General features: G+C 38.7%; 1 protein-coding gene across 1 annotated transcript in view; it reads right to left on the bottom strand.

Annotated features, from left to right (window-relative positions):
* Nucleotides 1–26,073, bottom strand: part of ADAMTS20 (ADAM metallopeptidase with thrombospondin type 1 motif 20) — a 169,174-nt gene that overhangs the window by 18,965 nt on the left and 124,136 nt on the right. Inside the window, exon 29 of the mRNA XM_073331555.1 lies at nt 5,813–5,980. Within this exon, the coding sequence (XP_073187656.1) occupies nt 5,813–5,980 (168 nt within the window). The remainder of the gene's footprint in view (nt 1–5,812; nt 5,981–26,073) is intronic.

Raw genomic sequence — 26,073 nt, 5'->3', positions numbered from 1 at the left:
AGCAGTAGAGTCAAAGGAGCCCTAATTGGGAGGATCAACAGAATGGAAAACAAGTGTTGGTGAGACCATGCTGATGCTATAATTATTAATAATGCATAGTACTGATTGATTTTCAACACCACCCTGAGCAGGAGTGGAATAGGAAGCAATGTGTACAGAAGCTTGTCTGTCTAGTGCACCACAGTCAGAAAATGAAACTGGCTACATCTAGACAGAGAGACCACTCATTGTGGCTGGAGAAAGACCTGCTCAGCTGCTTTATCTAGGGAGGTGGTGGAATCTCCATCCTTAGAGGTTTTTAAGGCCAGCTTGACAAAGCCCTGGCTGGGATGATTTAATGGGTCTTGGTCCTGCTTTGAGCAGGGGATTGGATTAGATGACCACCTGAGGTGTCTTCCAACCCTAATATTCTATGATTGTATGAATTTATTATCTGCCAGACTGTTGTGAACACCTGGAAGGTGGGATGCTTTGAGGTGGATTGAGTTGGTGACATAAAAAATCCCACAATAGCTTTGCCTCTTGCAGAGAAGAGTCAACCAGGCCCTTCCTTGCCTGTTCACATAAAACATGGCCACCGTATTACCCATAACTACTAGCAAATTCCTTCTGGTGATATGGTGAAGAAAAGAGTAACAAGCTAATCAAATGACTTTCAGTTCTCTTACATTTAAGTGGAGAGTTAAATCCTGGGCAGACCACAGACCTTGAGGGTGTAGTAATCCCATGTGAGTCTCCCAACCTACGATAGAAGTGTCCATAACTAAGGTCAAAGTAAATTGAAGACGGGCAAATGGAATGACACACACACATTGGATGGGTCTGTCCTCTTGTCCAGAGAGACCAAGATTTGAGTGTGTACCCAAACCAGAGAGACCAAGATTTGAGTGTGTACCCGAACCACCAAGCTCAGCCATTTTTGCAGCTTCCTGAGATGAAGACTGGCATGTTGAACCACATAAATATATGAGGCTATATGCCCCAGAAGTCTGCAGCAATTCCGTACTGTTGTGGTAGAATGGGCCTTCAGGTTTAAAGAAATGGCCAGCATCATCTGGAACCTGGCCTGAGGGAGGAAGGCCCTGGCTTCCATAGAATCTAAGACTGCTCCTATGCATTCTATCCTTTGTACAGGTGACAGAATTGGCTGTTCCTCATTGAAGAGCAATCCTAGCACACCAAAGATGAATTGAACCATGGCCATCCTAGACAGCACTTGGTCTTTGACACAACTTCTCACCAACACTTGAACGCCTGATTTCCTCAGGAATGCCACCACCACTGCCATGTACTTTGTGAAAACACATGGTACTGTGGACAGGCCAAAGACAGGACTGTAAACTGGTAGTGAGAGTGAATGATGAACAACCTGAGGAATTTCCTGTAGCTTTGATGTATTGCCACATGGAAACATGCATCCTTTAAATCAAGGGTAGCATACCAGTCACCAGGATCCAGGGAAGGAATAATGGAAGCCGGCATGATCATGCAAAACTTTATTTTCTTTAAAGGTGTTTGTTGAGTTGTTGCAGGTCTAATGTAGCTCTGAGACCTTCTTTTGCTTTTGGGATAAGGAAGTAGTGAGAATAAAACCCCTTCCCTCTGTGAAGTGGAGAACTTCCTCTATGGCTCCCAATCAGAGAAATCAACTCCTTAAAGGAAAATTTCATCATGATCTCTCCTCTAACACGTCAAAATCATAGAATCATAGAATCATAGAATATCAGGGTTGGAAGGGACCCCAGAAGGTCATCTAGTCCAACCCCCTGCTCGAAGCAGGACCAATTCCCAGTTAAATCATCCCAGCCAGGGCTTTGTCAAGCCTGACCTTAAAAACCTCTAAGGAAGGAGATTCTACCACCTCCCTAGGTAACGCATTCCAGTGTTTCACCACCCTCTTAGTGAAAAAGTGGCTGTCTGGAGTTCCCAGGCTGTCTGGATGAGCTGATAGCCACTGATGAAGTGAGAGAGGCTGGTCTCCTATAACTTCTGGTCCTCTTTCTAGGCTGGTCCTGGTGGTGGGGCATACACAAAGCATACCAGTGTGACTGCTGGGGACAAGAAGAGAAGAAGGTATTGGTGAGATCATTGTCAATTTGCCTCTCAATGGAGCTGAATGTGGTGCCTAAAGTATCAGACACTGAACCACCGCAGATGGCAAATTTTGACTAGCAGTCATTGGTACCAGGTGAGAAGGTTCTTGGACTGCCAGCAAAACCACTGCTGAGAGACTCAGCAGATGGTGTGCTGCAACATATGCTTCAGGAGTTAACAGTATAGGAATAGTCTTCTGTTGCTGCTGAGCTGATGAAGATTGCACTGCTTAGTCAGGCAGTGCCACCTTAGGGGTCATAACAGGGAAAATGCTAAGAGTAGTGGATCAGATATTGCTGTTCCACCTCAGTGTCAGATATAGGCATTAGAATTCTCATTGTTACAATAAGAAGCAGAAGAGCAATTGAAAAGTTTCTGCACATACATTTTCTATTATTGTTACCCCTATACATTCTTGACATATGGGAGGAAAGAGACCCACCTTAACTATTCACATGCTAATCTAAATAGCGCTCTCTCTCGCACACACAAACAAACGTTCTTTGTGCAGCTTCATCTTACCATTTCCATCCAATATTTTTAAGACTTCAGCAACCACCAAATCATATGAAACAGTTCTTCCCCCTTTCTCTACATCTTTATTTCCTTTTAGGATACACAGTCCACCCCAATCACATAATTGGCAAAGTTCCTAAAGTGTGCACCTTTTTAAGAGACAGAATAAATTATCTGATACAATTTGAATAGATATGTACTAAAACTTTTTTTATTCATTTCATTTGAAGATCACAGATGCAAGGGTGGAGGTTTTATTCTCCAGACACATAATTGTTAAATTTCCAGGTGCCTACATGTGAGGGTAAAAGAGACAGTAGACTCTGTATACGCATTTTTGTTTTCATGTAGTATTTTTCATCACAAGTACATGCCTGTGTCAGCTGGATTGTAATAGAAACTGTGAATTTCAAAATAACAATAAAAAGTCAAGGTGCTGAAATGAAGAATTCGCTATAATTCTCCAGGGCACATCTTTGGTTGCAATTTATGAAACTATAAGGATAATACTTTCAATTATATTTTAATAGGAAAAAAGTACTGAAATGCAATTATTTATGATGCATGATTATACTGTAGAAATGTTATAATTCAGTCTCAACATACAGTCACCCAGACACATGACTAGGGGTAGACTTGCCAAATATGACTCAGACAAAACAAATTTAAGGTGCAAAACAAAACATCTATTAATGCTAATACAACAAAATGTTTCTGAGTGTGTAATGCTGGAGCACATACACAAACTTCCACACAATCTCTGCTTCCAGTGTTGTACTAGATTTCTTTTACCAAACCCTTACTGTCTCTATTTCTTTGAGTAACTAATTACCACACTGGTGATTCTGTAAACTAGCTCCAGCAAGGTTGCCCCAGGCCTACTATTAGCAATTGTCAGGGACTGACTGACCAATTCACAGAGCCATGTTCTTTCTAGAACAAACTTGGGAGTAGAGGCAACTGCCATTTTCTCTTTAGGTTAAACAGACTTTACATTGAGAGGCTGATATTGGGAAGTCAAAACAAATTAAACTCAAGTTTTTTTTCCCCATTCACTGGGGAACACTGTTTTCTTCTTCTGGCTTTATCGAAGCTGACGCCTCATTGCACTACTCATTGTTCTCCTTAAAAAGGAAAATTGTAAGAAAAAGGGTTGACAGATGGTTTCACCTCTGCTCTGGGAAAGAGTTGGAGAAATAGAAAGTTACAGCGATTAAGGAAAAAGGAGTTAAAGGGGAGGATTGGTAAGTACCATTCATTCTCTATTTGTACCATAGACATAGGCATTCATAGATTGGGTCAGTTTTTCTGCTGTGGTCACTTCCTCTGGGTGTGGCAGAGAGATGAGACTGTCAGGGTGCTGGTTATAACTTCCTGATTCGCCATGTACTATTAGGCATAGGTCAGAGCAGCCTGGTTCACTAACCTGTGCCAGCTGGCTATGGTAATGAAAGGAGCATTTGCCAGCTAGTGACTGCCAAAGCACATCGTGCTGCAGGCACACCCCTTCGTGTACCTCCACACTTCTCCAGACCCCCCACTAGAATCTCCCTCTGTTTGCATGGCCTGAGTAACACAATGGAGACAGGGTAAGGAAGTGAGCTGTAGCTCACGAAAGCTCATGCTCAAATAAATTGGTTAGTCTCTAAGGTGCCACAAATACTCCTTTTCTTTTTGCGAATACAGACTAACACGGCTGTTACTCTGAAATCCATAATATCAGGCTCCCAACACGCAAGAGACTCTTAAACAACAAGGAAGCATCCTGGGAGGGTCTTTGTAGCAGGGAGCGGGGGTTTGGAGGAAAAGAATGGCGCTTCTACCCATCCCCCCCCCATCAAGTTCTCCAAAGTCAGGTATCCCTAAAGAGACAAAAAGAGGATGGGAAGAAACCCAGCTTTTGGCCAGGCCATTTGTCGGAGTTCTTCCCCTTCAATTCCAGGGGACTGAAGAGTGTGTGTGACACTATTCAGTTAAACAGGTAAACTAATCTGTCCCATATATACACAGAAGAATGACAGCAACCTGCAATATTTCTGATGAATACATTATTATACATATTATGATAATACCATAGCTTGCAAATGTTTGTGTAGATTCTATTGCTTATAGATGACGGACAACATTTTCAAAAGCATGTGGGACACAGTGGGATTCAGGCTTCTTGGTGCCTAAGACATTTTTGAAAAGTTTACCCTTAGAGAGCAAGTTAAAAGCAAAGTACTGCAATGTGATGAATTATGACACAATACATTATTACACACTGATAAGAAAACCTCAAAAGATTTGAAGTTCTGTTTAAAAAAAATCACAAAATGTAAATGTTTATCTTAACAATTTCATCTTGAATATACATATTAGGTTAGCTTCCCTTCAAGAACAGGCTGCTCTGTGAGAGGAAAGCCCCAAACTATTAATCAGCAACAGATGCATATTATCAAATAGATTTGCATTTTCACTTGCAAATTTGTGAGTCGTTTCTGTGATTTAGTTTAAAGATAAAAGCAAGACCTTAGAGTGAGCCACTTCAGTTTAAACTGGAGATATAATTAGTGTGGGTATGAAACATCTTCCATATGAAGACTAGGACTTTTCAGCTTGGAAAAGAGATGACGAAGCGGGGATACAACAGAGGTCTATAAAATCATGACTGGTGTAGAGAAAGTAAATAAGGAAGTGTTATTTACTCCTTCTCATAACAGAAGAACTATAGGTCGCCAAATGAAATTAATAGGCAGCAGGTTTAAAATAAATAAAAGGAAGTATTTCTTCATACAATGCACAGTCAACCTGTGGAACTCTTTGCCAGAGGATGTTGTGAAGGCCAAGACTATAACAGGGTTAAAAAAAGAACTAGATAAGTTCATGGAGGATAGATCTATCTATGGCTATTAGCCAGGATAGGCAGAGATGGTGATCCTAACCTCTGTTTGCCAGAAGCTGGGAATGGGCAACAGGGGATGGGATCACTTGATGATTACCTGTTCCTTTCATTCCCTCTCAAGCACCTAGAATTGGCCCCTGTCAGAAGACAGGTTACTGGGCTAGATGGACCTTTGGTCTGACAAAGTATGGCATGTGTGCAGCACATGAAGAACAACTTCTGTCTAGCACTTTAATTGAAGCAGTATGGCATTAATATGGCCTTTTATGCTTTGCTTAGAAGGAAGAGTGGTATATAATTACAGTACATTTTACATACCTCCTTCCACCTGTTGGCCTTCCATGCAGGACATCTGACAGCTCTACAAATTTTGTGGGTTCGAGGCTTCTTTATATGTCTACAGTTTTCTTCCTCTAATTTAATTTGGATGCTGTTCACACAATGTACATCACGATACTTTATACCCTTTCCACAGGAAACAGAACACTGGAAAAGAAGAAATAGATTTGCTTTATTCCTTTTTCTTTATTAGAATTTTAAAAGAAGTTGAAAAAACAGAAAAAGCAACCACTTAGCATATGCCATAATACAAATAAAAAATGACGGTTTTATATTGTGCAATATCTACTGTACATGTCTACTTTGAAGTTACTATAGAAGTTGTTTCATAATGGACAGTACTTATTGTTCACATCCTGGCCAACAATCAGTTAATTGTTCATTCAATCACTCATTTGTAAATATATGAGATCAGCCGTCAACACACGAGATCTCATAAATATGCTGTTATAATTCTTGGAGTCTGATTTGTGTCCATTTATTCTTTTACGTAGAGACTGTCCAGTTTGGCCAATGTACATGGTAGAGGGGCATTGCTGGCACATGATGGCCTATATCACATTGGTAGATGTGCAGGTGAACAAGGCTCTGATAGTGTGGCTGATGAGATTAGGTCCTATGATGGTGTCCCCTGAATAGATTGTACATTGGCCAAACCGAACAGTCTCTACGTAAAAGGATAAATGGACACAAATCAGATGTCAAGAATTATAACATTAAAAAAACAGTCAGAGAACACTTCAATCTCCCTGGTCACTCAATTACAGACCGAAAAGTGGCAATATTACAAAAAAAACCCTTCAAAAACAGACTCCAACAAGAGACTGCTGAATTGGAATTAATTTGCAAACTGGACACCATTAAACTAGGCTTGAATAAAGCCTGGGAGTGGATGGGTCATTACACTAAGTAAAACTATTTCCCCATGCTTATTCCCCCTCACCCGCGCCTACTGTTACTCTCATCTTCTTGTCAACTGTTGGAAATGGGCCATCCTGATTATCACTACAAAAGGTTTTTTTTCTCCTGCTGATAATAGCTCACCTTAATTGATCACTCTCATTATAGTGTGTATGGCAACACCCATTTTTTCATGTTCTCTGTGTATATATATATGTATCTTCCTACTGTATTTTCCACTGCATGCATCCAATGAAGTGGGTTTTATCCCATAAAAGCTTATGCTCAAATAAATTTGTTAGTCTCTAAGGTGCCACAAATACTCCTTGTTCTTTTTGCTGATACAGACTAACATAGCTACCACTCTGAAACCTGAGAAATGATAGTTGCAACAATGATTTTATTTTTAATGTAAAGGTTATTTTTACTCCATGCTTATCTAATGCCTGCTGAAATAACTAAATAAATCAGAATAGTTTGGGATTATGTTTTTAAAAATTTCAAAAGGCAATAAGACCTCATACTTTAAGTATAACCTTTCTGGAAAACCTACAGACAGGAGCTATAGATTTTGTATCCTGATCTTGAATTCCTGCACACCCAAAATTCCCATTCATTATAGGGATCAGGACACAAATTTTTAGCTTCACTGTGTAGGCTATATTATTTATGTTCCGATAGAATGTTTTAATTCACCAGCATTTTAGTGGTTACTAAAAACATGAAAGTCTGATTGACTTGTTTAATGTACTTTTGTTGTTTCAGTGCTCACACCACCTATAGAAGGAGGAACAATCCTTGATATACCAGTAATAAAGAAAAATACTGATGATAAACATTTACTGCATTTTAAATTCTTATTTTGCATAGTTTACTGTTGTCATTCAATTTGTAAACCTCAATCTCTACAAAATTATTTAAAACCAAACAGACTAACAAATCAAAAAGAACCACAAACAATGCAGGTACTGCTCAACGTGTAAGAGTGGCAGAATTGGACCTTAGTGAATTTTTTTTTTCACTAAGAGGGTGGTGAAACACTGGAATGAGTTACCTAGGGAGGTGGTAGAATCTCCTTCCTTAGAGGTTTTTAAGGTCAGGCTTGACAAAGCCCTGGCTGGGATGATTTAACTGGGAATTGGTCCTGCTTTGAGCAGGGGGTTGGACTAGATGACCTTCTGGGGTCCCTTCCAACCCTGATATTCTATGATTCTATGATTCAAAGTCCACTCTGATCAATGGAAAGACTCTCACTGACTTCAAGTGGGGCTTAGATCAGATCTTTGTTAGTTAGCATACAGTAGAACCTCAGAGTTACGAACACCTCGGGAATGGAGGTTGTTCACAACTTTGAAATGTTCATAACTCTGAACAAAACGTTATGGTTGTTCTTTCAAAAGCTTACAACTGAACATTGACTTAGTACAGCTTTGAAACTTCACTATGCAGAAGAAAAATGCTGCTTTTAACCATCTTTATTTAAATGAGAAAAGCACAGAGACCGTTTCCTTACCTTGTCAATTTTTAAAAAAACTTTTCCTTTATTTGTTTAGTAGTTTACGTTTAACACAGTACTGTACTGTCTGCTGCTGCCTGATTGTGTACTTCCGGTTCCGAATGAGGTGTGTAGTCGATGGGTCAGTTTGTAATTGTGGTGTCCGTAACTCTGAGGTTCTACTGTAGTTGGTACAAGGCTCAGTTGTGCTATTTATGCACAGGCCTGCATTTCTACCCAGGTTCTCTGATGCATGGGAGGAGCACACTACCTCTTTGTGAGGTTTAGCTGTCTGCCAATTTTGTTCTACATGCCGTTATGGAGGTGGCATCCCCAGAGGAGGAAGCAGTCCCATTGTTCCCTTAAATGCAAGGACTGCAACTAGACATGGCTCTCTTCTTGTTGTTCTTCTTGGCCCTTGTCCTCTTTTCACTCTGCACGCTTCCGTAGGAGCCGGGCACAATTTGGCCCATAGTGCTCAGCACAGATATAACACTTTTATTTGTATAACATATTTAAAAGGAGGTTAGTTATTTTTGACTTATTGATTACAAACTTGAATTGATTTTGGAGTTGTGTGAAGAACACATTTTCCATATATCATGGATCACATGTGTAGAAAGACTTTCACAGGAACTTTATATCTTGGAAAAATATGAACATTTTTCTTAAAACAAATACAAGTTGAAAAATAATCCACAAGTTTTTTTCCTGAAATTTTAGCATTTGTCTCAACATGGGTTAAGATAATATTTCCCATATTGCAGATCCTTTAAAAAATATTATAAAATGCAGTGAAAAGCTGGAGTTGATTAATATCGTTCAATGTCATTCTGTAACCCTGGAAACTAGGAGTCATCGGTTAAGTCTTTTTTTCAGTATTAAACTTTTATGAGGCTCAGCCTAATGCAGCTGCTGGCACTCTCCGAAGTGTACAAGTTAATTCTTATGCAGAAGGAGCATAATCAATTGCAAGCAAATTAAGGCTCTTTTTTGAAGCAGCTTAAATATAATTCTGAGCAGTTGCAATAAATAAAGCTTTACTGGGAGGTTTTAGATGTATCCTTTTTTATAGATACTTTAAAAAAAACTAAGCAGTTGGATTTTTCTTGGGATTTTAATCTACATTTATTTTAACTTCTTTTCAAGGGAACATTTTGTGTCCGTACCCTAACCAAGCCAAATGGGATTTTCCAGTCTCCACTTTGAAAACAGCTTAGCAAGTGGAAAGGATATAAACAGCTCCTGCTTGTGCTTTTGTTAGCAAGTGAATGGCATAAAAGTTGTAAGGCTATGGGCAAGACGGGAAAAGTAGCATCTAATGAGAATAATATATCTACCACAGTGTAAAAAAAAAAAAAAGACTTTTAGGTGTGATTGTGTGACCGTACTGAGCCAGCATATTCAAAGATTACAAACTCATACAAATTGCAAGAAATTGGACTAGAGACTTTCAAATTCTAAGGCTCAATCCAGAATCTATTCCAGTGAGGTAACAGGGATTCCAGTGAGGTAACAAGGATTGGAAAAATGGTGGATTTCCTGTTGTGATCCAGAAGGCATGTTAGAGAAGGGAGGAGACACCACTACAATGTCTTGCACTCTAATGATCTTTGGTTGGCACATTGACTCCTAGGGCCATAGTCAAGTGGGAGTAGTTTAAGCTGCTCTAAAACTATGCAAGGACTGTAATGGTTCTTGGTTAGCTGCAGGATGGTGACTCCTTTAATGGCTTCTTAGCCCAGCTGTGCCCACTTCAGGGGCCAGCTGGAAGCTACTTCAGTCTCTGCCATTAGTTAGAGCAGGCTCTCTTCATGTCCCCTTTCAGTTGGCCATGCCTCCCCCATGCTGGAGGGTTAGAAGCGGTGGTGTAGAGTTGTTACACCAATTCTGTACCAAAACATGCATTCCCTCTCTGCTGAAGGAATTCTCAGCTGGAGAAATTCATAGGGTTTAACTCACCTTTGTAGTTGTGGAGCATTGTAAGGAGGCCATATCAGACTCTAGAACTGGGCCTCTCTCATTTCTGATTTGTAAGTTATTAACCCTTTATTAAAATAAAGCGAGTTCTTTACAACACAAATTACTGTAATACACAAGCACTAAAAGAGAAGGTGACAGGGATGAAAGACCAGAGAAACCAGCAGAGCTGAGACAGAGGAGCTTATCGTAGGTATGTATATTATATACAGTCATTGCAATGATTTTCTATCATTTCATCCTACCTTGCCCATCTTCAGTTAGTTCATGGTTGTATTCCCCATAGTCCTCTTACCATGGTGTTAGAAAACAGGGTAAGGGGCTACAAAGTGCCCCGTTACTGTTACGTGCAGGCTCACTCATTGTGGGTTACAATGTGGGGGTGAGAAAGTAGCAGCCAACAAGCTTCAACAACATGCTCCATAAGCCAGAATTCTGGACTCCTCAAAGTCAGGATTCAGACCAGGACACAACAACAAAGATCACCTCTTTGTGTCCTGGGCATAGGTAAGATCTCCATGCTCAGCCTGCTGGATCTTTGACCCAGTGGACTGCAAGACACTGCTAACACAGCTACATGACAGAACAGGAATAGATGGCCCAACACTACAGTGGCTCCAATCATTCCTCTCCAGCTGAACTCACAGAGGTGTGATGGGTAACTGCTTCTCCTCCCTGAAGACCCTCACCTATGGGCTCCTGCAGAGATCCATATAACACTCTTCAATATCTACATGAGCCTACTGGGAGAGCTAGTAAGATACTCTGGCTCAACTGCCAGAAGTATGGTGATGACACTCAATTATATATCCCATTTGCAACTGATGCAACCAGATTACTACACAAGAAAGTATCAAAAAGGTTCAGTATCAGGAAGCATGACAGTCATATCATGTGTGTTAAAAGCGTTTTGTTTATTATATAAGAAATACGGTGACTACGGAATTTAATAACTTTAATTTGTTCCAAATACTCACTCTTATTTGTATATTGCCCAAACAATTTTCTAAAGTACTGATTGCACAATGGATAACATTTTTCATGAACCTTTGTACTGAAAGCAGCAAAGAAATTATACACACTCATTACTATGCCACTGTAAAATTATATATTCCTAAATGAAAATTAACCCAGATGGCTGTTTACATTTATTAAATCAGGTTTCTTGTGCTGTCAATAATAGAGTATGTTTATTTATTGACATTAAAAATAAAATCCATCTGTTTTTTTAAAGAAATAGCATGTTGTAGTATTTTATTAGTAAGAAATAATTTTTGTACTTTATCTATGTTACTTCCCGGGGACTTTTGAGTCAGCTCTTGGAGAAGTAGGTTTTGCATTGTGGCTACAACATTCCAATTAATTCCATCAATTGTAAAATCCTTTCTAACCTCTCCTTAAAACTCTCCTCTGCTAAATGCCTACAAAATACTTGACAATGGTTTTGCGGCTATTGTGCGATGCCTACTGCTTATCATGTTAATTAGCATTGTCTCATTGTTACCTTGTGCTCCCCCAATCTGTTATATCCAACTTTTTTTTTTAATACTGAGCCTGTAAGCTCTTTTGCATAAGGACCATCTTTATTATGTGTGTACAGTGCCTAACACAATGGGGCTCTGATTTCTGACTGGGGCCCCTAGGCTCTCTGCAATACAAATAAATAATATTTAAATGGCAGCGGCAGACATACATTGAAGGAAAAATTATACCCACCTAAAAACCAGCTATGAAACTGGTCATAGAATTTAAAAGGATGAAATTCTGCCCTGTTTTATATCCAATACAGCCCCTTTGACCTGAGTCATTTTTCACAAGTTGCAAGGCAGGGCAAAATTAGACCTATGGAATTCATAGAGTAGAAAAGTATTGGTCCAGTGTGTCATGACTTCTTGTCAATAGAGAATAGTCCCTTGAATACATTTTCTAGTGTTCTGTCCAGTTCAGTTTTAAATGCTTCAGGTATTGGGATGTCTACCACTTGCCTTGGGAGACTATTCAAACCCTAATAAATCTTATTTTTACTTTACTAGAATACAGTCTAAACATTCACTTAAAGTTATCTGATTCATTATTTCCATTTATACCACCTAGCACCTTAATTTCTCTCCTCTTTGTTGTTTCCACTCTTCCAGTAACATAACCCCCTTTGCTGTCTTTCGGCCAAGCTAATTATTTCATTTTTCCTCATAAAACAATCCCTGTTGTTCCTTGACACTTTTTGTTGCTTTTTTTCTGAACTCTCTCTAATGTATTTTTCTAGTAAGGCAGTTCTTTCAACTGAACCCAATATTTCAGATACAGTAAGTTGAATCACAACCATTTAGGGCTGGGTTTTGCCAGCTTTATTCAAGCTGAGCAATACCTTACTCCATGAGTAGTTACACTGAAACAAATAAGACTACAGCAAAAGGTACAACTCAGTACAAATAAGGATGGCAAAAACTGACCCATAGAAAGGGATGTGGACACAAATGGTGCCCAAATATTACACTGGTCTCTTTTGCTGACATTTTACATTGCAATTTCATGTCTAATTTGCTGTCAATTGTCACCCCTCACTCCAAGTCTCTTGATGTTATCTTTTCCCAGATTTGTCTCCCCCTCATAGAGCATATGATATGTGCTTTGAGTTATTTTCCCCCATATATATAAGATTGTAATTTTCAAACTTTAGTGATTTTGTTTTCTTCCTAATACTTGTTCCATTATTATGGAGGCACATGTCATGGCTCCCTAATTAAGGTTGATTTGAACTTCGCACTAAAAGTAGGCATTCAATCTATTTGTTGCGTATGAAGAATACAGTGCATCCTCAAAATTACAGCACTTACACTTTGAATACAAAATGAATTTTCTGATAATTTCAATAAAACCATTAGACTGAGTTAAAAATTATTTTAAAATGGGTCCTTTCATAAGTTGAAAACCCTGACTAAGACCATGGTTTTTGTCCCCAATGATCTCAGCTCAGTTATTACCCATTTATACTAAAATTGGCAGAGGTAAATCTGGTACAATGGGTAGTTTTTTAAAATAAATATTTAGAGTTAAAAGTCACTTTCCCTTTTATCCTTCATAACTGAAGGATATGAATTCTCTTTCAGCAGAAGCTGGCTTATAGAATCTTCAGGGAAACTCATGAAGAATGGCCCTTTACCAAAATGGCTGCCCTCCCCTACTGTTCTTAATGGTACTAAAGCCACAGGATACCTTACTAAAGATAGCTACCACCTTCATTCTCTTGCTCCTTGGAGTGCTCTGCTCTACCTTTTGAAAGCATAGGGCAACCATCTTTCCTAGGCCAGTTTGGAAACAATGGGAATCACTAAGCTAAGCTAAGCTTTTGCTAAGCTCAGCCTGTGGCGTCAGTCTCATTGAGAGCAGTGGGAGATGGTGGCTATTTTGAGGCAGCCATCTTAACCATGCACAGCATATGTGCCTTAGTCCCATTAAAAAGAACTGGGTAAGGGTGGCCCATTTTAAAAGAGGACAAGCCTGTGTGAATAATAATGCCTATTTCTTATATAGCACTTTTTATCATAGGTCTCAAAGCACTTAATTTTTAATGTACCAATTCACCAATACTCCTATGAGGTAATGAAGCAATAATAAGCTCCATTTCACAGATGGGGAACTGAGGCACAGAGACAATAAGCAACTTGCATAAGATCACACAGAAAGTCCATGCTGAAGCAAGGAACTGAACGCAGCTCTCCATGCTCCTAGCCAAGAGTGCTAGCCACTGGACCATCTTTCCCATTCATTGAGTTTCTTTGTTGAAGATTTTATGTGTCACCCCTCTGCTGAAAGAGAAACCTTCTATTTTGAAGAATAATGGCAAAAATATTGCTCTTAATCCAAATATTTATTTTCAAACCTACTTGTTGCATCATATTTATTCAACAGGTAGGGCATATAGGGAAAGTGTGTGTACACACAACACATGTGAATGGGAGTGTGGAAGGCAGGAGGGAGACAACTGAGGCTCTGTGTGCAGGGAAATGTAGAGAATAAAAAAGGAAAACTGGGATGTAGATGTCTACACTCCCTGTAATATATGCTGCTCTGGTGATGCAAAGCAGCTTAAAACCAGGCTTAACTGTCCCATCTGCTCTTACTTTTTATGCTGCTCCAAAATGACAAAGCATCCAGAGTACAGCTATAAATCTACTCCTGAAATTTAAAATTAAATAAATAAATAAAATATCTCAGGTTGACAAATGATGTGAAGATATGCATTCGGGTTGGGTTTCTTGTATAGTGTTCATATGTGATATTTTTAGTCATTTCAAAAAACACAGAAATCTCCAGCTAACAACCTAGTTTAAGATGAACATAAGGTCAGAGCTGCTCGACCCCAGCAGGGGCAAGGCTGGCCAACAACCTGATTTCCCTGCCCTTAGGTGAATTCTCTCTTCCTGTGCAGCTGCTCCTAAGTCTTTATTCCATATCAGCTCTCCTGGGGCAATCTGGTGCGCTAGATATATCTACATTTCCCATGGGAAAGAAGGTCCTTCTGTGATTATAGCTCCCCTCACTGTCATACTAAAAATCTGCAGATATTTTCAGATGAACGTATCACGCATCAAGAAGTTAGTGGGGAAAATTCCTGCCTAAGCAGAGCAGCAGTTATATCTCACTTAGGTGCATAAGAAACATAAGCATCTCCTTCTGCAATTGTCTGAAATAAAATGAGAACTCGTTTGGAAAGTTAAACACTTAAGAAAGTTAAAAGGCTTGTCAATAGAATTTAGCTTTTTCTGTCTAGTTGAATTTTAAAGAGATATTAGACTTCCATTTATTTGGCAGCCAAAATAGTTTAAACTTAATTAAATCAAATTTTATAATTAATGTCTTTCCATTACATAGTACCACCTTTTCTTTTGGGAGATTCAACTACATCCACATTTTTTTAAGGGTACATTCATTGTATTGAAGTGCATCCGATATTAAAAATTAATAATACAGTCCTTGGAAATATTTTCAGAGTTACTTTTTAAGCAGTGTCCTCTTTTTACATTGGACTGATACTTTTTTTTTTGCAAATGAATAACCATCTTGCTTTCTCTATATGCACAGTGAGTATTTTCTCCTGAAGTTCTAGACTGTATTCTTTTCTCCTTAGAAAATTTAAAATACAGTAATTGATCAATCTTCATTATTTAAAAGGAGACCTAAGACCAGTAATTTTATTTACATTGCTCCTCTTCTGTGTGCAGAAGAACATAACTTCGCGCCTATATGAGATTTTCTTTGTAGTGCTCAAAGCACTCTACAAAGGTGTTGTTAGCCTCATTTTACAGATGAGGAAATGGAAGAACAGCTGGTGCCAAGTACACTTTGGACACATTGCCTGCGGGTGGCAATATGCAGTATGTTCCTGGTGCAATGACTGTGAGCATGAAAACAATGATCGTTGTTGTTTGCCTCATCCAAACTGCCATTTACTTCAATAAAAAAGTGATACCATTGCTGCCGTCCTTATCTATCCCTCCGTCCTCCCTTCAATCCTTGAGAAAACATAATTGTATTTGTAATACAAAGTTGCAACAATCCAGAGATGTGTGAGAAGGGTTGTTTATACCCTTGAGATCTCCAGTGTGGGTGCAGAACACAGGAGTATGAAGTCAGAACCTTTTGCTACCTCTTTTTATGGGCCCTGAAAATTCTATCTGTGGCTCTGAGGAAATCTGTAAGCTTCCTGACTGAATCAGAGATTCTATTTCTGGCTTGTGCTCTGAGGTAAAATGGGCGTGGTATGGCATGGCATTCCGCGGCACCATGCTTATTGTGTCTCATTTTTAAACTGATTTGCAATATTAACATGCCCATTTTACCAGTAAAAATATGCTTTCTAACTGCTGGTCCTGCAAACCCAGCTTGGACTCTGAAAATCAAGCTGGATTAATTCTTTCTTACACACTGTCAATTGTGATAAGGATTCTGGTCAAATTATGCCTTCACTCATACCTGTGCAATCATTTTGAGTCTGATTCTCCAGGATCACTCTATCAGTGTAAAGTTTTTCTGAATTCAGTTTATCTGGTCTTTGGAGAATTCCCACAGGAAGGGCAATCATTGGGTGGCACAGAGTCAATATATCAGCTCCTATACCACCCCCCAACACAGGGAGCAAGGACAAGGGAAATGAGATATAATGAGATATATCTGCAACCTGTCAATCTCCAACTGATGTAACTTGCATTGAGGGATGAGACAGGCACAGAATGGCCCCAGTACAAGGTGACTAATCCACTGAAGTCAATGGGAGCTTTGCCATTGACTTGAATAGGGGCAGGCATAGACCCGTAATACCAATAGATCCCAAATTAACTATGAGGTGAAGCTATTGTGAAGCATGTTATAATGCATTTTCTTAAACCAACAGAACTATGGTGAACCAAGTGCTTTTCAAAACAGCAAAGGCCTGTAAGTCTGGAGTACTCCACTGAAGTCAACGGAATAACACCAAAGTAGGCGAGGGGAGAATCAAGCCCCCAAATGCCTGTGTTCTTCCTATGGATTAACAGCATGCAAAAATGCCATTTTTGAAAATTACATAATTTGACATTTTGAACAAGGGATAATAGCCCATCTAAAACTGACGAAATAATATATTCTGTTTGCTATTCTCTTAATAAATGTAAGTCAATGAATTGATTTTTTAAATTACAAGTATGTGTGTCCATACTGAAAACAATGGCAGAGTTTCAGCCTTCTATAAATTATAAGTCCCTAAAAATGGGCTGATGTTATCCTTGTGGTCCATTGAGAGCACAGAATGTCTAGCACGCAGGAGTGTCAAATACAGACCACACAAACTCGGATGCTCATTCCCACCTCCTTGGGATAGGAAGGGATTTGCCATGCTTACCAGTAGCTGCTTCTGGTGAAAAGATAGGGTTCCACTTTCTAGATGAAGTTTTGTGTGTGTTCTTTCAGCTGAAGAGTGATGGTTCTGCCTTGGTTGGGAGTGACTATAGAGTGAACACTGATGAGCTTGGATAAGATCGTGTGGTTGAGAGAGATAGAGGATTAATGAAGGATAAATAGCAGCCTTTCACAGAAGTCCAAGCTAAACCCCAAAGTCCTCGTTATTATAATTCCCAGAGGGGAAGATGGGATGTACAAAACATTCAAATCCAAATTTCATAATATAAAATTGAATTTAACTGAAATTTTGGAATTTGTCCCAAGCTGAATACAAACCAACACAAAACCCACAGAAGAGACAAGCCATTCCCACTGTATTTCCAGTAAGCATATACTGCAAAATACCCGAAGGCAAAAAAATTTGTAGTAGTCCATGTTGTGATAGCACCATTTCATAAGCATGGTGAAGCATTCATTAAGAGAGTTCCAGATGGAAAATTGTGTGGCAGACAGTAAGAGAAGAAAATGACAGCAGGATATAAGACGAACACAAGACAGGCAAAGATAGAAGAAAGGGCAAAAGAAGAGAGATTATCAGAAGAGAAAATAATGAAAATGGCTCAGATAGAGGACAGAATACAAAATAGAAAAAAAAAAAGCCTACAGAGGCAATATTCTTATTTGTTGTATACAGATATGAATACTGTACTCAAAATCCGAAACCAAATATGAATCTGAGACCTGTCCTCCAGAAACTACTTTCTTGCAGGTTTTTGCCATTCTGGAAGAGGTACTCAAATGGAGGCAAGAGTAATCCACTGGGGAACCGGCTAGCACTGGCAGAACTAGGGATGGCCCTATGTTATATAGAGGGTAGATAGTAATAGTCTATAAGGTTCTATAATTGAAATGCCTGAACAAGGCTTGAGCTATCTAAACAGAACTGTGTGTTGGCACAAAACTTTTAACTGTGCTAGATTTTTGTGATTGCTTTTAATATTTAAAGAGAGCAATTACTATATCCTGAATGAATGACAAATGATTTTTAACAGCAATGTCTGTCATGTTTGCCACCTCATTTAACATTCCTTTTTTATATTCCATTTCATCTCCCTATTATCCCTGCCTTACTCACTCTTGACTTGAATTCATGGCATCTGGTTACCAGCTGAGAATTAGACAAACAACATGTATTCCTTTTTTCTGCCATCACTTTGCTCGTGGACTCTTCTCCCTCATGTGCAGCCCAAAATGCTGAGCTTAAGTAATCTGGAGGATCTTGCATGCTGTTTTTTACCTTCAACCCTTATTTAGGCAAAACTCCCACTGAAAATTATTATAATAGATATTAAAAAATTGTAAGGGGACAATCAGTTTATTAATTTGCTGGAAAAATAATTTAACAGCATTGCTCAATCAGTATCCTTTTCCACAAGTCCAGTACATGTGCCTAACTCTTTATCACTATTTTGTTTAGTAATATATAACATGGAGACAGATAGCTGGAGGCAAGTAAATAATTTAGAAAATATCCGACAGGTAGGATATTCAAAAACAATCACTTTTTGAAATCAATGGCAAAAAATGGTAAGACTTCAATGGGAAGAGTTAGTCCCATGCTGGCACTTTTGAAAATCTCATGCTAGGAGTATAAACTTTCTGTCATTACAATTCTACATTCAGCCCTACTTTTTGGCTCCATCTCCAGGTAATGCCAGGTATATACTATACATTTGGTACCTCTACTGTCACAGTGGACCTCAAATTTACTGACTTCACTAATCGTCAACAAGACCCCCCATTTCCTCTCCATCACTCCACACATGTATAGTGCAAGATTTCACTATGGGAGAAGGGTACCATCAGAAACAAATGACAGATGGAACAGAAAAGAAAAGAAACTGTGTAAGAACCAGTTTGAGGCCTCTAAGTAACAAAGGGTAGGAGTAAAAGAAACACGATTTGGGTCTATTGCTGTTATCAACAAACAACAAACAAATACACTCAGGGATACCTTTCAAAAGAGTGGAAATAGACATTCTTGCACTGTCCACTGTGCATGAAAAACAATAATAAATTTAGAGAAGATCCATTATTACCTTTGGGCACAGAGCAGTGGATTATGTCAGATTATGTCAGAGAGAGCAGATTATCTTCTGTTCCAACCCCTTCTGAGGAATATATGTGTTGTTAAAGAAAGGCAGATGGTACCACAGAGATGATACACCGCCACTGCACATGAAAAAGGGATGATCTGCACTTAAAGAGTGCCTTGTATATGTGGATCTCTACAATACAATCTGGACCATTATTTTAACTTGACAGAGCCCCTTTAACTGTATGAGCCAGCTGAAATTTAAGGATTTAATTTATGTGCTTTTCTCTATTTTAAAAATTATATGGATCTTTCTTTTTCTTAACAGAAATGGGCTCCATTCAATTAACCTAAAATGCAAAAATATATACAGACTACCCATTCACAAAATGGCAGACTAGCAGAGTTTAGCTGTGTGTGTACGAAAATAAATATGAACACAAGGAAATAATTTATACTGTCTCAGTGAAAATGAGGTAGGATCACAGGCTCAAATAGGGAAAGAACAAGTTAAAAATTACTTAGACCAGTTAGATGTTTTCAAGTCACCAGGGCCTGATGAAATACATCCTAGAATGCTGAAGGAGCTGACTGAAGAGATATCTGAGCCATTAGCGATTATCTTCTAAAAGTCATGGAAGATGAGTGAGATTCCAGAGGACTGGAAAAGGGCAAATATAGTGCCAATCTATAAAAACAGGAATAAGGACAATCCTAGGAATTACAAACCACTCAGCTTAACTTCAGAGCCCAGAAAGTTAATGAAGCAAATAATTAAGTAATCAATTTGCAGACACCTAGAAGATAATAAGGTGATAAGTAACAAGTCAGCATAGATTTGTCAAGAACATACTGTGTCAAACCAACCTAATAGCTTGCTTTGACAGAGTAGGGGGGAAGCAGTAGATCTGGAGTATATATATTGACTTTAGTAAGGCTTTTGATACTGTCTTGCATGCCCTTCTCATATACAGAAACTAGGGAAATACAACCTAGATGGAGCTACTATAAGGTGGGTGCATAACTGGTTGGAAAACCATTCTCAGAGAGTAGTTATCAGTTGTTCACAGTCAAGCTGGAAAGGGCATATCAGGTGGGTCCCCGCAAGGATCAGTTTCGGTCCAGTTCTGTTCAATATCTTCATCAATAATTTAGATAATGGCATAAAGAGTACACTTACAAAATTTGTGGATGATACCAAGCTGGAAGAGGTTGCAAGTGCTTTGGAGGATATGATTAAAATTCAAATGATCTGGGCAAACTGGAGAAATAGTCTGAAGTAAATAGGATGAAATTTAATAAGGACAAACACAAAGTACCCCACTTAGGAAGGAACAATCAGTTGCACACATACAAAATGGGAAATGACTGCATAGGAAGGAGTACTGCAAAAAGGGATCTGGGGGTCATAGTGGATCTCAAGCTAAATGTGAGTCAAGAGTGGAACACTGTTGTCAAAAAAGCAAACATCATTCTGGGATGTATTAGTAGAAGTGTTGTAAGCAATACATGAAAAGTAATTCTTCTGCTCTACTCTGCACCGATTAGGCATCAACTGGAGTATTGTGTCCAGTTCTGGGCACTACATTTCAGGAAAGATGTAGACAAATTCGAGAAAGTCCAGAGAAGAGCAACAAAAATAATTAAAGGTCTAGAACACATGACCTATGAGGGAAGATTGAAAAAATTGGGTTTGTGTCATCTGGAGAAGAGAAGACTGAGAGGACACAGGACAACAGTTTTCAAGTACATAAAAAGTTGTTAAAAGGAAGAGGGAAATTTTTTTTCTCCTTATCCTCTGAGGATAGAAGAAGAAGAAATGGGCTTAAATTGCAGCAATGATGGCCTAGGTTGGACATGAGGAAAAACTTCATAACTGTCAGTTAAGCATTGAAATAATTTTTAAGAGCAAGTTAGACACACACCTGTCAGGGATGGTCTAGATAATACTTAGTCCTGCCTTAAGTGCAGAGGACTCGACTAGAAGACTTCTCAAGGTCCCTTCCAGTCCTACAATTGATTCCAGTCCTATGATTCTTACCAACTGCAATCTACACACTGTCATTTTGAATAATGTTAGCAGAAACACAATGACGACCCAGGAGGTAAATGCCATATCAAACACACATCTGTAAACACCTCCCTTCTCACCTCCCCAAATGTAAACTTTCATATATTTTATACTGTTAAAAACTAGGTTTGTGTTTGGAGAAAGCCTCAATTCTACTAGATAAAATTGTTAAGAGTCTTCAACTACAGTATATTTATTACTTAAATCTGCATGCAGAATAACAATAGCACTATTTATTTATAAAGTGCTGAAAATTTCAATGACAGCAAATATGTAATTGTACCTCATTCAAAACATTTTGTTACCCTTTCACCCCACACCCTTTCCTCCTATTGTTTGTTATATTATTAATATAGGCCTCCATCTTGCGTAACTTTAAAGCTCATGAGCAGTTCCACTGGAGTCAATACCCACTCATATGCTTAAAGTTAAGTGAATGTGGAAGTGTTTGCAAGATCAGGGCCTTACACTGTAAGGTCTATAGTGACTGCACTGTATACAAAAGGGACTCAATCCTGGCTGGGTCTTTAGGTCGTATGGTAATAATAGGAATTTATTCAAATATAGTTGTAGAAAGTTTGCATAATATGACAAAGATTAAGAAATACCCAGGCACTCAGTTCAATTCTTATTTTATACTTCCTTTTTCTGGTTAGGTTTGAGATCTTCACAAACACACAACAGAGACATATTATCTAAGCATGTGGTGGTGGGAGTGTTTTAATGATCTTGAAAAGTGTAGGTGATTTTGCTCATAACATAGAACAATGTGGAACACTCGACTAGGGAACTAGCTTTTTTCCACAGAACACTTCACTATGGGTCTGATCCTGCTCCACTGTAGTCAATGGGACTTTGTCATGGACTTCAGTAGCATAGCATCAGAACCTCAAAAGAACAGCTACTTACCCTTTAGTAATTGTGGCTCTTTGAGACATGTTATCCACCTGGATTCCACTCTTGGTGCACATGTGCCTCATACACTTTAGATATGATTCTTTTAGCCAGCAGTGTCTGTTTGGGCCGCACTTACATCCTAGATGTCCTTGTGTCCCCCAGGGTATAAATGGCAGAGCGGGCCAACCATCCCTCAGTCCTTTTGCCAATACATTATCCCAGAGAAGTAGGAATCTGTAGCAGCGTAGAAAGTGTGTGGGTGGGAAATCTATATGGACAATACATCTCTAAGAATCACAGTAAATGTAAGGTAAGTAAACACTCTTTCTTCCCAAGTGATTGTCCACATGGATTCCACTCCTGGGGACTAAAAAGCAGTTTTTTGATTGTTTGAGCAGGACTCTTGGTACCCACCTCCAAGCAATGACTTCAGGATAGCCTTATCAAAATGGACGTCCTATGTGGAAGCCTTTACCAAAAGAACGGTGTCTTGAAAATCTATGGACCAAACTCCATACAGCTTCCCTAGAGACTTAAGAAATAGGGACGTTCTTCAAACAGGAAGCCTGAGCATGAATGGAATGAGCTCTCACATGGGTTGGTGGCTCTAACTTGGTTAGTTCATAACATGTTTATAACTGCAGTGGGGGGGAATGTACCTAGTGAGGTCCTGCAGGAGTCTGTCTTGGCTTCTGTACCATTCAATACATTCATTAATGATTTGGACAATGGAGTGGAGAGTATGCTTATAAAATCTGTGGATGCCACCAAGCTGAGAGGGGTTACTAGCAATTTGGAGGACAGGACTAGAATTCAAAAACATCTTAACAAATTGGAGAATTGATCTGAAATCAACTAGATGAAATTCAATACAAACAAGTGCAAAATAGTACACATAGGAAGAAAAAAAATCAAATGCACAACTACAAAACGGGAAATAACTTGCTGGGCAGTAGTGCTGCTGAAAAGATTCTGGGTCTTACAGTAGGATACAAATGGAATACAAGTCAACAATGTGATGCACTTGCTAAAAAGGCTAACATTCTGGGGTGTACTAATAGGAATGTCATATGTAAGACCCGGGAGGTAATTGTCCGCTGTACTTGGTGTTGGTGAAGTCAGCTGGAGTACTGTATCCAGTTTTTGGCACCACATTTTAAGAAAGATGTAGACAACTTGGAGAGAGTCCCGAAAAATGGGGCATGTTTAGTTTTCAGAAAAGAACTGAAGGGGGACTTGTAAACAGCCTACAAATAAGTTGAGGGCTGTTATAAAAAGGACAGTGATTGATTGTTCTCCATGTACACTGAAGGTAGGAAAAGAAGTAATAGGCTTAATCTGCAGCAAGGGAGATTTAGGTTAGCTATTAGGAAGAAATTTTCTAACTATAAAACTAGTTGAGCACAGCAATAGGCTTCCAAGGGAGGTTGTGAAATCTCTGTCATTGGAGTTTTTTAAGAACAGGTTAGACAAACACCTGTCAGGGATGGTTGAGGCATACTTCATCCTGTCTCAGTGCAGGGGCTAGGCTGGATGACTCCTTTTAACCCAATGTTCCAACGATTTCTATGTTCTCATGCAGTTGGACACCCATTCTTATAAGTATCTGATGACCTCCCTAAGGGGACAGGCCCTGAGTTTGAATTCCATTTCTATTCTATATAGGTTCTTATATTGCATTCACTTCTGTAGTATCTGAGCATCTCCCAGTAGTGCATTAAGCAATCTGTCATATTTGTTTCATTTTATTTTTATAAAGTCAATGGACAAAGAACTAAGGCCCAGGTCTTCAAAGGTAGGTTGAAAGCTGTTGAAATCAATGTAAGTTAGACAGTTAAATACTTTTAAGGATCTGGCCTAACTCCAACCTTTATGCCCTCAGATGGGGGATGTGGGACATCTAAGGTGCAGGCGTGGCTGCAACAGGCACTGCTGGCCAAAAGAACCTGATCTTGTGCATATGGGGCACATACGCACCAGGAGTGGACTCCATGTGGACAATCACTTGAAGAATCTAATGTCTGCTACAGTCAAAACTGCTATTTATGCATTACAACATATCAAAACAATCATGAGTTTTATTCTACTTCTGTATAATTTAGAGATGAAACCCAACTGTAGTATTTAGATCCTGGTCTGGCCTTCTCGAAGTTCAGTGGTATTCAGATCCAGAAACATCAGCCATCTCTCAAATTTGTATCTGCATCTTGATTCTAAGCCTCACAATATTTGCAGATGTTCAGAGTAGGCCCATCTATACTAATGTATAAACTGTACCAGTTTATCTTAGTTCATTATACCCAGGTATTACAATAATATCTTGCATTTAAATAGCACCTTTTATATAAAAATGTCAAAGTAATTTACAAACTTTCCTCTATGAAATCCCACTGAATCATAATAAAAGAGCATTTTAAATAGACACTTTTGTGTTTATACTATATTAAGCCATAGTCTTAAGACACTTACTGCTGCAAAGTACTAACTCAACCCCCCTCCCAATCAAACTGAATAAGAATTAAGTGAAAAAGACAATAGTTCAGTATTCATAAACTTGCAAAATATAGTTTCATTTTTACACAGTGTTTTAAAAAATTCTATATGAATTTAAGAAATAGGGAAAATAAGGTAATTCTTTTTTGTTTTTAAATGTTAAATAGGAACAAAATATATTTTTGTGTAGTCCGAGTCATGAGAAATACAATATTTTACCCACCTCTTTACGTCATCTTCCATTTTCTTTTCAACCTATTACATTCTTCTGTATTTTTCAGTCTACATATTATTATTTAGGCCCCAATCCTGCAAACGCTTATGCACAAGTTTATGCACTGAGACTACTCATATGCTTAAATGTAACCATGCATGTAAGTGTTTGGAGATTTGGGACTTAGGGTGCTTCAGCAGGAAAAAATCAAGAAACATAGGAATAGCCACACCAGTCAGACTAGTTGTCTGTTTGTACAGTAGCCTGATAATGGTCATTACCAGAATCCTCAGAGAAAGAAGCAAGGACCCTCATAATGGACAATTATGGAATAACCTGCCCATTTGCTAACCCCTGTAGATCAGTATAACCTGAAGCATGAGTGTTTACATCCTTTATATATTTTAAACATAGCTAAGATAACCACAGATATCTAATACTTTTTTTGAATCTTGTTGAGCTTCTTGGACTCAATGATATGTTGTGGCAATGAGTTCCACAAGCTTATTATGGATTGTAGCTGGATTTTCAAAGGTGCAATAGGGAATTACGTGTCCAGCTTCGAACTCCTATTCAGAGATGGGTCCCTAATTCCCTTAGGCTTCTCTGAAAATCCTAGCTTCTCCAAAAAAACCAAAGTAATTTTTAAAATTAGGGTTTTTTTGGTTTTGGGGTTTTTTTTTTGCTTTTCATTTTCAGTGAATATTCCATTGTTTTTGTATTATTAGGAATGTTAAACAAAAGTACTTGCTTTTTATTCTCTATGACATTTATTATTGCACTGACTTCTATTATGTCCCTTCTTACTTGTCTCTTCTCTAGATGAAACAGTCCTAATCTTTTCCAACTCTCCTCATATGGAAGTCTTTCCAGTGATATAACAACTTTAATTGCCCATCTCTCTCTCCTTCTATTTCTGATATATCTTTTTTGACATGGTGTGATAATAATAAACAGTGTTGCAGCTGAAGGTGTACCATCAATTAACATAATAAATAGCATTAAAATATTATCAATATTGTTTTGTATTATTTTGCCACTGATGTTAGTGGGAGCAGGATCGGACCCTAAAGTTACAGCTACAGTCCAAGGAGGTCTGCCACCAATATCCTTTAATTTTATCTCCAAAGATCATGCATCAACCTGGATATTTCATGCCAATCTACCCATCTTCATTAATTGCTGCTGTTGTTCCTAAGTAAGCTTTCTGGTGGCAACA

This window comes from Lepidochelys kempii, chromosome 1 (assembly GCF_965140265.1).
Source record: "Lepidochelys kempii isolate rLepKem1 chromosome 1, rLepKem1.hap2, whole genome shotgun sequence".
Lineage (NCBI taxonomy): Eukaryota > Metazoa > Chordata > Testudines > Cheloniidae > Lepidochelys > Lepidochelys kempii.
The sequence above is the reverse complement of the archived record's forward strand: the minus strand, read 5'-3'. Positions and strand labels throughout refer to the sequence as shown.